The sequence below is a fragment of the Lissotriton vulgaris genome, chromosome 10, assembly GCF_964263255.1.
Source record: "Lissotriton vulgaris chromosome 10, aLisVul1.2, whole genome shotgun sequence".
Classification (NCBI taxonomy): Eukaryota; Metazoa; Chordata; class Amphibia; order Caudata; family Salamandridae; genus Lissotriton; species Lissotriton vulgaris.
In genome coordinates this window covers 861,635,429-861,648,295 of record NC_141698.1, presented here as the reverse complement: position 1 = coordinate 861,648,295, position 12,867 = coordinate 861,635,429, and the positions used below count along the sequence as shown (strand labels likewise).

Sequence of the window (12,867 nt, the reverse complement as noted above, 5' to 3'; positions counted from 1 at the left end):
ATTCTTGTTTGCACTAGGCTTTTGCTTCCTATCTCATGTTCATATAATACTCAATCGAAAATAGCATATTTTAACAATAACTCTCACTTACATGAAATATGAAAAGCATTACCTAACTAGAAATCTGAAAGTAATTATTTCTGTCTTTAGAATAGTTCATTGTTATGCAGTGAAACATTGAATAAATGATAGAATTGACTCTACATTAAGCTTCCCTGGGAACCAAGGTTAAAGCTTTCAGAAACACAACTGTTTAGTGATGTCTGTTACATATTTGAAAGCAGACTGTTGAATTCAGGTGTTTTCCATGGGAAAGGAAGAACGAAGACTGGTCCTCCTCGAAAGATGTATTTTCATTGGATAGAATTGATCTAACCTGCAACAATGTCATGCACATGTTCTTGTCTTTTATATTAGTATGTGTTTCTAGTTATACAGGAGATCTGCCACAGTCAGTCTGCTGCAGACTACTGCTAATACTGCTAACAAGTACTACTGATGGCTATTGCCTGCCACTTTGGAGGCGATGCTCCTAGACTCTCAACCTTCCTAATTCTATCTTTGACAGCTGTAGCTACTGCTGCATCTGTTTCCCCATATTTTCCTGTTGAGGTTTTTGCTTGCACAGATTGTTACTGCAAATGTATGCTAATGCGCTTTGGATATTGAGACTCAGATGAGTTTCATCAACTGCTCTTTATGGGGAGTTCGACAACTTAATTTGATTTCAAACCTAATGCTCCTATGATCTCACTTCTTTTCCTCAAACTCTTTAACTTTAGATTATGTACCTTTATTTAGAATAGGGAGTAATTCCATTATAAAACTCGCTTGTCATCTGGTATTGTTCTGTATTCTAACCGCATTTTTTGTTGGGATAGTTCTGTAAACTGATTTATCTGATTTACTAATCGAATAAAGACAAAATACTTATTAATCTCTGTATATGAGAATAAAGGTTTTCATTTCAAAACCAATCCAAAACTCTCATTATTGACTAAACTTAAGAACTGGTAAATTTGAATGTCAATTGAGATGATTGATTTAGCTTCCATTCCAAACGGTAGCAAAGATCTGTTGCCTAGAAGAAGATTTTGGTGCGGAGCTGGAGCCCATTCTTGTGAGTCACAGGTTGAGCTGGTACTGGAAAGTACATTTTAGACTCTTTCCACGCTACCAGTGTCAAAGCAGAATATGCTGCACAATGATTGGCATCATAAAAAAAATTATTGGCATGAGAACAACTATCCACAACCAGTTATTCTTTCACACCTCAAAACAATATCAATGGGTCATGGAACTGAGTGTGATTTCCGGGACAACTGCATACCCATGGTTGCTAATTAAATTATACCACTGAACAAGGGTTGTGCAAACTTGATGCAGCGGAACTACTAGCACATTCATTGTGAAACGTGGATGTGCACTTTAACTTGTACAGAGGAGCTGCTTTCACTGAAATAAATAAATCTGAAATATTGTCAATTAGAGAAGGAAGATGTATTCACCTCATAATTATGCAGAGTTGGTTCTAAAACTGTGGGGTCATGTGAAGGTGCCTATGTGTTAGGGCACAACTTTTGGGCGTTTTCTGCTGTGTGTCCATACTTTAGTCTGGCTCTTTTCTACTTCAATATTTTTGCAGTTCTGCCATTTTCAACACTACTGTTTAAGCATAAATTAGATTTGTATTATGCATTTGGTGTTCTCCTTAAACTTGGAATATATTTGTTTGCACCACGTATTTGTACTTTTTTGTGACTGTTTGTTAGACCCTAGTGGGGTTCAAGCTGTCACTGTCATTATTGAGTCAATGTTTCTTTTTTAGGTTTTGTACATTTGAACCCATAGGGCACAAGTCACAAAGCGTTTTTCATTAAGGAGGTGCATCCTACTTCTGGACTTGGTGAATAAGTCACACCCAACGTGGGAATAGATAGATATATTCACTAAAAAGTGTGTTTGTGAATTGGTCAAACAAAAAGACACCAGTTTATTCAGTGTGTTCTAGAAGTAGGATGGTTTGCTGTCAAATCCAAGGCTCTTTAAAACCATGACAAAAGGTCCATATATTGGGCATGGCCACTGAATGCCAATCTGTTGTGTTCATTATCAGACATGATTTAGCGATAATACACATATAGATTTATACCAGTTACATATAAATATTGAATCTATGCAACTTAGAAAAAGTGCACAACTTGTGTCCACAAACAGTACACAATGAAAAAAGCAGATGTAAATAGAAGACCACTTACTGAAATAAATTAACCTTTTGATATAAACAGCAAGGACACAATCTTTTTTGTTGCTATACATAGTGGGTTTCAATTCAGTTAAAGAACATTAAGTGAAATAATTATGTGTTATGCTCAGTGGGGACACAATTTGGTGAGTGGAGATTTAGTAAACTAATTCATGTATGTATCTGGAGATTGAGCTAACTAATTTGCTATAACTAGCTGGGATACAATTTGATGTGTAGAGACTAAATGAACAAATTCTTTGTTTTGCCTAGTGGGAACACACTTTTGACGAGCAGAGAATAAGTGAAGCAAATTCTTTTCTTTGAGTAGTGAGGATATAAACTATTTATGGGTGATATAGTAATAAATTAGGGACACAATATGGGTAGGTATATTGGGTGAAGTAATTCTTTATTAGGGGTGGGCGGAATTTGTGTAGTTTCACTCGGAGGCATTCCGTGGAATTACATGAAAATTCGGCGAGATTCTGCAAGAGTTTTCCGAATGGGTCAAAACCAGTATGGCGTGCTGCTTGCGCTGATTTTTAGCGCCCGGACCTTGTTCTTTGCTGAAAAGTCACCACGAACAGTACCACATCGTGTGCCAGAGGGCGTTGCATTTTGAGTTGGTTTTGCTGCCTCTCAAGTAGATTTTCTACTCAGGCGGCAGTATTCTCACTGTGAACGGTCACAACCACCCACATTGGGAATCTTCCTGGGTGCCCATTTGGCACCCCAAAGTGTCATTAATGGACATCAATTCTCACTTGCCAACTTACCATTGGTGACCAGTGAACAAGAAAAATCTTTGCCACACAGCTGTTGGTGGAATTTTGCCAGAACTCCGTGTTAAAAACTCCGCCAGCTCTGCCAGCAGAGCAGAACTCATCACCCACCCCTTTATTATAGTTACCTGGATACAATTTTATGGGCAACATTTGTGTACTAATTCTTTCTAATTCATAGTCCACACACAAATCAATTGAGGATGATTTAGAGAACTAATTCTTTGCTATACTCTGTGGGGACATTCAGAAAATAATTAACTGTTCCATTCTAATTTTTCCCAAGTGCTGAGAGCTGACCTGGAATTGGACTGGTTAAAACAGAAAGGAGCCATTAAAAGAACTCTTTTTCTTGATTACCAGCAGCCACAACATTCTTTCTCCCTTCTCGTAAGGAAACAGAAGCAGTCCGAGTGCCAGAGTTTTGTTGTATATCTTAAAGTAAGTATTACAGAAACTTGTGAATTTTTTGTATATTTTCTGCCTTTTTAATACTCACACCATTCCTAGGAACTAATGTGGCTGTTGAAGGGTTAATCTGTATATCTGCTTTTTATGTTATGGGGGTGAGTCTACGCTCAAATATGTTAAAAGGAATGATATAATCATAAAAATAAACTGAACACAAGAAGGTTCAGCACTTTCAACAGTAATAACAAGACAATGTCCAAATCAGTGAGCACACAATAACATGTTCATATTACAGATGTAAGTTTCTTAACAGGATTGTTCTTTATTGAGTTTTTTTTAATCCAAAGGATCATAACCTATACTGAATTTGCTTTGATTGTAACAAGATGTTTAATGCAGAAAATGTTATGCTTTGTATATGTTACTTAATTATGTCTCAAGTATACTGCTCTATTCGTTAATGTGGGGAAGGGTCTAGCCACTCTGGCTACATGGCCACACTGAGAGGCCAACAGGTCTGCAGAATCTGACCATAAAGAATTTGCCAAAAACACAATCCAATGACATACATTTTGTAAAAACAAATTGCAGGCATGTTTAGTTTGTTAAATATTTCTTCATATATTGTAAAATAGCGTACAACCTTTGGACTTTGGATAAAGTTGTGGTTTAGCATCAGGCATAATATGTGCACTATTCTCATTGGTGTAATAAGAAATGGGCATTCGACTGAATGGAAGCCTTTGTATGCTTTTTGTCACATTGAATGGATGTTGAAGTCCCTGTGTTGCATCCACGCAGTAATTCCAGGCATCTTCTAGAAAGACTGCCACACTAGCAATGTATCCAGTTTCTTTTTAAATAGCAGGTTGTTCTCATATTTTTTAGGGATATGTAAGGAGGATGATGAGGAGGTTTGGTGCAGTTGCAGGAAATGTTGAGGATTAATATTGTTTAGGGCATTTCACGAGGATTAATATTGTTTAGGGCATTTCACAGAGAACAACATGGCAGGGAGCTATGGAGAGAATTACCTGAAAAATGCTAGCCCGAATGTTCATTGTTATTCTAAACATCACACCAGTGTATCATTATCATTATGAACCATTCATTGTAAACATACTTTCCATGATTGGTGACCACTTCTATTAATAGTAAATTCTACAGAACAAGTACATGGGAGATGATTAGGCATTCACCTTACTATGGAAATAGATACTTGCGTTTGCAGAGAAGTATGAACAATGTTGTTTAGTCTTAGATCATGTTTTAATGCAAGGCCTAGAGGCCCCATCCATAGAGCCATTCATGCTTGTAAATAACACCTAGGACACAGGTGGCTGCATTTACAATTGCAAGAAATTCACCAAAGGTGACCTGGCAGTTGTATGTTTTTTTACTCTTGCAAAATATTACTCTGTGACTGTGAAATATTACCAAGGAGCAAATCCTACGAGGTAGGGATAAGGGGATTTAAAGGCATAACAAGCCTTGAGAGTTTGTGCGAACTCACAGATAAGTACATTTGTAGAAAATGCCTGTCTGAAGCTAATCGACACAGCAATCGACATGAGACAAATCATCCAATCCGGTTATTGCCTAGAGATCACTTCAACTCCCCCAAACATACCACCCAAACAGCATCCAATGTCAACAGAGCATTTAACACCCGTAAAACAAGTGGTGCTTTCCCCCATACAAAAACATGCAATAGAACCAGTTCACCTGCATCCTGCATCATCAAAACACAGGGGTTTGCTCCCTGTATTTTCTGATTCCAAAGAAGGATAGAACCCTGAGACCCATCTTGGAACTCAGACCATTAAACCTATACATACAATCAGACTGTTTTTATATGGTCACTCTTCTACACGTCCCTCCTCTTTTCAAACAAGGCGATTTCCTTGCCACTTTAGATCTCAAGGACGCCTACTTCTATGTTCCCATTCACCCTGCTCACAGAAAATATATTTGATTTGTAGTGGACGGTCAGCATTATCAGTTCAAGATTCTCCCATTCTGAGTCACCATAGCACCCAGAGTATTCACAAAATGTCTAGCAGTGGAAGTAAGCCAACTTAAGAGGACAACAAATTCACATCTTCCCATACATGGACGACTGGCTCATACAAGCCAAGTCGCATACCCAGTGTGTAAATCACACACAGACCACAATCCAACTACTTCACAACTTAGGTATTACAATAAACCTCCCAAAGTCTCACCTCCAACCGTCCTGCATCCAACCATATCTAGGTGCCACAATAGACACCTCAAAAGGCCTTGCATATCCCAATCCAGCCAGGATAGCAAGTATGCAGGCCCTTATAACAAAATTCCATCCGCAGAACTCACTTCCAGCTTGAGTGTTTATGCAACTAATAGGGATGATGGCCTCTTGCATATTCATAGTACCTCAAGCAAGACTCCAGATTCGCTCCTTACAGGAATGCTTAGCACGTCAGTGGAACCAAGCTCAAGGTCAGCTAACAGATCTGGTTTTGGTGGACGGTCGCACACATCACTCTCTGCAGTGGTGGAACACCCAAAAACGTTTCGCTCACCAGCTGGGGAGCTCATCTACTACATCACACCATACAGGGAAAATGGACACCTCAGCAAAAGCTACTCCATATCAATCATTTGGAGCTACTAGCAATCTTTCTGGCATTAAAATCATTCCAGAAACACGTATCAGGCAAAGCTGTCTTAGTCCGGACGGACATTCCTTTTTGCCCAACATCTTCAAGCAATAAAGATTCAGATGGTATATCTGTTAAGTCGTCAGACACAACAGATTCACTAATAGGAACTTCATCCACAGGTCCTTCAACCGTTTTTCCAAATGTGGGGGCATCCAGAGATAGATCTCTTCGCCACGCATTCAAACACAAAATTCCCAAGTTTTGCCGCCAGTTATCCACACCCATTGTCCAAAGGCAGTGCGATATGGATAAATTGCTCAGACAGATTTGCATATGCTTTTCCGCCTCTCCCACTCATTTCATTAGTGGTATGCAAGTTGCAACAACAGCCACTAACACTGATCCTAGTTGCTCCAACATGGGCCAGACAGCCGTGGTACATAACACTGTAGGAAGTATGAGTAGTCACGCACCAAAAACGACATCTCTCCCCACAACTCTTAACACTGAACTATGGAGAGATCAGACATCCAGATCCAGCACAGCTCAACCTAGCGATCTGGCTCCTGAAGTCCTAGAATTTTGTTACCTCAATCTTCCACCTGATTGTATGAACGTTATCAAAGAGACTGTGCGACCCACCACTAGAGCCTGCTAGGCAGCCACGTGGAAAAGATGTGTGATGTACTATACAAATAACACAATATATCCTATAGATGCGTCCATTCAACACATCATATGTTACCTGCTGCATCTTTGAAGATGTAATCTAGCATACACATCAATTAGATTACAACATTTGTCATTGTTCAGGGAACCTGCCATTAAAGCATTTATGGTAGGCCCCAAAAGAATAATTCCTCCAAGATACCACCCTCTCCAGTGTGGAATATAAACATCGTCCTCACTAGGTTAATGGGTCCTCCATTCGAACCTCTACATAAATGTGAACTACAATTTCTTACATGGAAAGTCTCTTTCCTTGTGGCTATCACATCTCTCAGAGGAGTCAGTGAGCTACAGGCACTAACTATTCAATAACCTTTTTTACAGCTCCATAACAAAGTGGTTCTCAGAATACATCCCAAATTCTTTCCTAAAGTTATTTCTCCCTTCCATCTCAACCAATCTGTAGAGTTGCCAGTCTTCTTCTTGCAACCACAAACAGTAGCAGACAGAGCTCTTCATAAACTGGACGTAAAAAGAGCACTTCTTTACCATATTGACAGAACAAAACCTTTTCGCGAAACTAAACAGCTTTTTGTTTCCTTTTCACCACCACATAAACGCAATCCAATATCAAAGTCTGGAATTGCAAGGTGGGTTGTCAAATGTATACAAATTTGCAATCACAAAGCAAAACATACACTTTCTATTCCCCTTAAAGCCCATTCTACCCGCAACATAGGGGCTTCCATGGAATTTTTAGGGAACATTCCCTTGGATGATATCTGCAAAGTAGCTACATGGTCTACACCCCACACATTCGCAAAACACTATTGTGTAGATGCGCAAGCAAAAGAACAAGCTAGTGTGGGCCAGGCTGTACTCAAAACACTATTTAAAACTACTGCAACAGATACTGGTGGTCGACGCTTAGGGACAGTACTGCTATGCAATCTATGCATAGTGTGTGATCTGCAGCTCATATGCCACGAACGGAAAATGCTACTTACCAGTATGCATCTGTTCTTGGCATTTAGAGCTGCAGATTCACACAAGCCCACCCACCTCCCGGCTATCTTTAACTGTTCCAGTATTATCTTAATTAGATACAACATACATGGACATCTCTTTCTGTTTCTCACAAAACTTCATCATTTCCCTTCTTGGCGAAAAAACAATCTGAAGATGGAGTCGATGCCCATGCGCACCATTGTCCAGAGGAGGAGTCACCTATCTCGTAACTTCCAAAGACTTGTTCCAAGACAATACCAAACTGCAAACATCTGGGCTCAACACCAGATGGCGATCTATGCATAATGTGTGAATCTGCAGCTCTCATGCCAAGAACAGATGCATACTGGTAAGTAGCATTCTCCATACTGGTTATGTACCTTGTTGTGCATGTAAAGAGAGGAGAAGTTAACCTCATAAGTGCTGCGCCTAGTCCAACGGCCGACGGCACCACTACCTCGGGAGTGCTTCCGTCAGCCGTTGGACGTTCGAACCTCACCTGCGCAATGGAACGTTCAGCACTGGAGCTGGACGTTCCATAGCTGTTAAGGTGTTAATGTCCAGTTGTCCAAAGTAGGGGCAGATATTAAAAAAGAAAGGGTATGGCTTGGGGAAGCCAATATAAAAGCAACTCTGGTTAATGGGAACACTGTAGAGGAGGCAATGGTCAAATGTTTGATTTTCTATTCACAGCAAATATTTGCTGCAGAGTGTATTATTCCAGTAGGATTTATAATCGTGGGAAAGAATGCGTAGGGGTCTGGCAATACCTTTCTATCATCAGATTCCTGTTGACGTTTTTAAGCGTTTACCAAATGGGGCCATCAGCTAAAATTGATGAATGGCCTAACCCCCTTCTTAGCTTGTACACATTGGTGTGCATTCTACATCTGTGGACCAGATATCTGCGCATCCAGCCCCTCGTTATCTTGGGGTACTATTTAGAGTTTGCCAGGTACAGGACCCCCACCAAACAGTGATGTGTCCCTTTCCCACTTTTACAGTGTATTGGTGGGTATACACTCTAAAAAGGGAGACAGTACGTCTGTCACATTTTTGGTGAATGTCTCTTAATTTGCCAAACTTTAAAAAAAAAAAACTCGAATATGACAACATGGCTGCCAAACTGCACAACTGTGATGTTTATGCAACACACTCATATATATTTTTACAGAATAGACACATGACCGCCTTCTCCCATATGAGATGAACCAACACATTCCATGAGGACAAATATCTAATTTGCAAGGGGATATAAAATCACAAATAGCTCTGTTTCTGTCAAACATGCTATGTCTCATGTTTCAGCATGGTCAGACACAGAGGAAAAACACAATTGAGAGAGGTGCAAAATGTGTTCAACAAATGATGCAAGGAGAATTCAGATGCACAGGTACACACAAAACGGTGCAGACGACCCAGGCACAGCGCCAGTGCATTAACCACACTGTGACCCCTCACAAGAGTTTATAGTCAAGAATGGCTCCTCCCACAGTCAGATCCAGCGTTCTCTCCTGTAATGCCAGAACGAGGTGCTGCACTGCCTTAATTTGCATCAGCGTGCCGGAGCCTAGGAACCCTATAAAAGGGGATATAACTAAAGGCTGCGAGTGTCTGTACACTCTCATTAAGTGGCTGTGGTAGCCAGCGCTCCAAGTGGGATGAAGAAGGTGGAGGTCTCAAAAAGAGCTGTGGGAAAAAATAGTAACTTGGAATCGTTTCCAAAAGGCATGGTCTATGTAATTAAAGACAGGCTTGTGACCTGTTGCTTGGAATGTCTTATACATGGTATTACAGATTTGCACACCTGCATCGAGTATTCCCAGCTGTAGGTTACCCCAGATAACCTCTTTTTTCTGGCCCAGCAAATATAACAATTGGATGTGCACGCTGAGGAATAGGTATTTCATAATGGTTCTGAGACCCAGCGCCTATCTCTAGGGCCTAAAGGGCTGCAACAAGCATGCTAGTCGACATGGGGTCTCTCTCCATTTCTTGTGTGCCACATACATTAAGCGGCGGTGGCAGAGTACCTTTTGTTTTTGAGATTCACAGTACCGACCAGACCTTTTTTTGTCCCTGTGGAATTTTAATTAGCAGTTGTAAAATATCGGCTGAAGAGACCTACTACCGGGGTAGTTACCACAAGGTAGTACAAGTACAACCAATGGAAAACATATGTCCATGAAAAAGCGTCTAAACAAATACTAGAATAGGCTGTTAGGCAAAGTCAGGCTTGTTGTAAGAGAAATGACTTTAGTTTCATTTGGTAGGTATTTAGTGACAATGCATAATCAATGTTCCACGTTCTGAAAGTTGGTTATGAGTTTCACACTTTAAAGAGCTTATATCACTTTGGTAAGTAAAGTCCATATGTTCAGCAAGTGTTTTAACTATTATGGATTGTTGATGGTAATGCAATTACTGGCGACAGTAATGTTCTCTATCTGTAATCGATGGTATTTACCACTCAGCAGATATCAAATTACCAATAACAGTATTCCGTCTTCGCTCTGTGATATGGGCTATGGGGCTATATTACATGAAGCAAGTACTGGGATTGGTAAGTTAAGAAACAGTCTCTGCCACATTATTGGGGACTTTCAAGGCATATGCCGCCTTTGGCTTGAAGCGTAGCAGCATATTTTGTCTTATGCAAAGTAAACAACAGAACATCACACAATAACATACACAAAGCAACTCTACAATACAATTAACACATAACAGGGCACATCACAACAAAACAGATAAATCAGAATGCAACACAACTACTACAGTACAACACAAGAAAATGACATTACAGTTGATGGATTTAACCCAGATCTCTTGACTGGGGGTGAATGTAGGGTTTATTCAGCATTCCGTCGATCATTTGTTTGCGTAGTACAAAAACACAGAAGCACAAAAAACAACCAAGCATATTACCTTCTGAACAAATGGCAAAAAACTTGTATACGCAAATGTTAGTGTAACACATTACACCCTCCAGAATCCTGTTTTCGTAATACAGTAGCCAAGCAGCGCCTCAACTTACCATCAAGAACATAAAATAACCGGTCAAAAATGTTTTGGGATTAGGGACTATGTCTACTAACTGACCAGCAGAATGGGGTTTCCAAACATTGTGAAAAGCACAGTTGCGCAAGGACTATCAAACTTTTTGACATTTGTGGTGGGCGGAGGAATGAAAACATTTGGATTATGAATTAACCTGAATGTTATGCTGTTAATGCTTTGAAGACAATAAATCTTAGGCCAGCACAGACAGGACAACATTATAACTCTGAGAAAGTTAATGAGCATTGTCATGTATTATTGGAGCTGTTACTATTGCAGATCTCCTTCTGTTTCTTTGGCTGTTAACTCAAGTCATCTGCTTTCTATGCAGCCTCTGAAGTTTCGAAAACTTTGGGATAAATGGTCTACCTAGATCCCTTTACCTGACTTATTACTGTGACCTCAGTAGCCACACTACGCATCACACAATGTCTACACAACAATATGTTGATTTCGAGTGACCATGTGTCTAACAAAGGCCGGAATCCTGGTCACACTCTCTTTGCATGCTGCAACGATGACTGAAGCACCAGGTTTGTGAGCAGGAAGACCTTGCTGTGCAGCCGATGCTCATGCAGGTAGCAGCAGTGGGGTAATGGGGCCGGGTGGGGGCGATTTCGACAGATGACGATAAATTAATTTGCCCTTGTCGTCTTCTGTCCAAACCCCACCCCCCCAACCCGGCCCCACCGCTCTTACCTGCACGAGCCGCGGCTGCTGCTGTGAAAACATCTACTTTTCTATGCGCTTTTAGATGAGGATTATAGAAAGTACCAAGGAGTGCACTCAACTCAAAATCTACACCGGAATCACAAATCATGACGTTCTGCCTGCGAGTGTTGTATTATTACAAAACCAACCTGCAACACCATTGCAGGCTGTGAAACTCCAATATTGCTGTAAGTTGTAAATGTAGAAATGTATTAAGTATGCCAAGAACTATGCCAAATACATATTTTTTCTCTCACACACACCTAAAGAACAACAACTATACATTTAATAGAAGATAATCAGGCAGGCATTACAAACAGGTCACATTTCTCTATGGTTGTATACATTTTTTTTATAAATAGAACTGTAGTAAATCTCAATTTATATATTTTGTAGGATTTGCACATTTCTCTATGGTCCTAAAATTCTGTAAACTGATCACCACTGAAGATGTGTATATATTGAACCCTTGTTTTTAATAATTTTTAAAACTGCTTTTTAACAACTTATGTTTTTGATGATTTAATGTGACTGTATAGCATACTTTTATGATTTTAAAATAATCGAATAAAGTGTTTTTGACTCTGACTCTGAAACAGGGCATTAAAGATGAAAAGCTTCAGAATGGTTAAAGGTTGATCTTGATTTGCTGGACTCTGAATCAGTAAGCCACACTTGTCACTCAGAGCAGAACAGTAGTGTTCCCGAGTGGGCACGTATTTAGAGTCATTGGTGCGGACTTACGGAACTCCGTTCATCAGCACTTCTAGGTCACCACTGACCTGCTACCTTTCAGAAACAGTTATACGAGTCCACTGTTCTCTTTTTCTGAATCCTATCACCCAAATAAATCCTTGCCTCAAATACAGCTTTACCTCTTCCACTGTCATTTCTCCAGACTACCCTTTAAAGATCACCTCACCAACAAATAATGGCCAGACTGTTATGAGCATTAGGAATTGTGTATTGTGGCGGGGGAGCGGAGAGGCAAGATGGCGGTTGAGTGAGACCGCAGTGCACACTAATCAGAGCTCGCTAAAGAAATATGACATTGTTATGCTGAGCAAAAGCCATTCTAGATCAAGAAATGATCGTGGATATTCGCTCTGAGGAGGAGAAACCAGTCAGCAATCGTTTACTGACGCTCGGGACTATAATTGGGCTTATAGTCCTGCGCTATCTCTGGAGAGGATATCCTAACTTGAAAGTGGCAGTCGGAACGTACCCTGAGGTCGGTACTCTTGCTGAAGCCAGCGTCCTAATGGCACCTAAAATTGCGGTGGCAGCAGCGGCCAAGGCAAGGGCAGCGAGGCAGGCAAAACGGGAGCTTGCGGAG

The 12,867-nt window shown here is 40.4% G+C and overlaps 1 protein-coding gene across 1 annotated transcript in view; it reads left to right on the top strand.

Annotated features, from left to right (window-relative positions):
* ITGA8 (integrin subunit alpha 8) overlaps nucleotides 1-12,867 on the top strand; it is a 721,129-nt gene that overhangs the window by 448,988 nt on the left and 259,274 nt on the right. Inside the window, exon 17 of the mRNA XM_086941818.1 lies at nucleotides 3,317-3,471. Coding sequence (XP_086797944.1) covers nucleotides 3,317-3,471 — 155 coding nt within the window. The remainder of the gene's footprint in view (nucleotides 1-3,316; nucleotides 3,472-12,867) is intronic.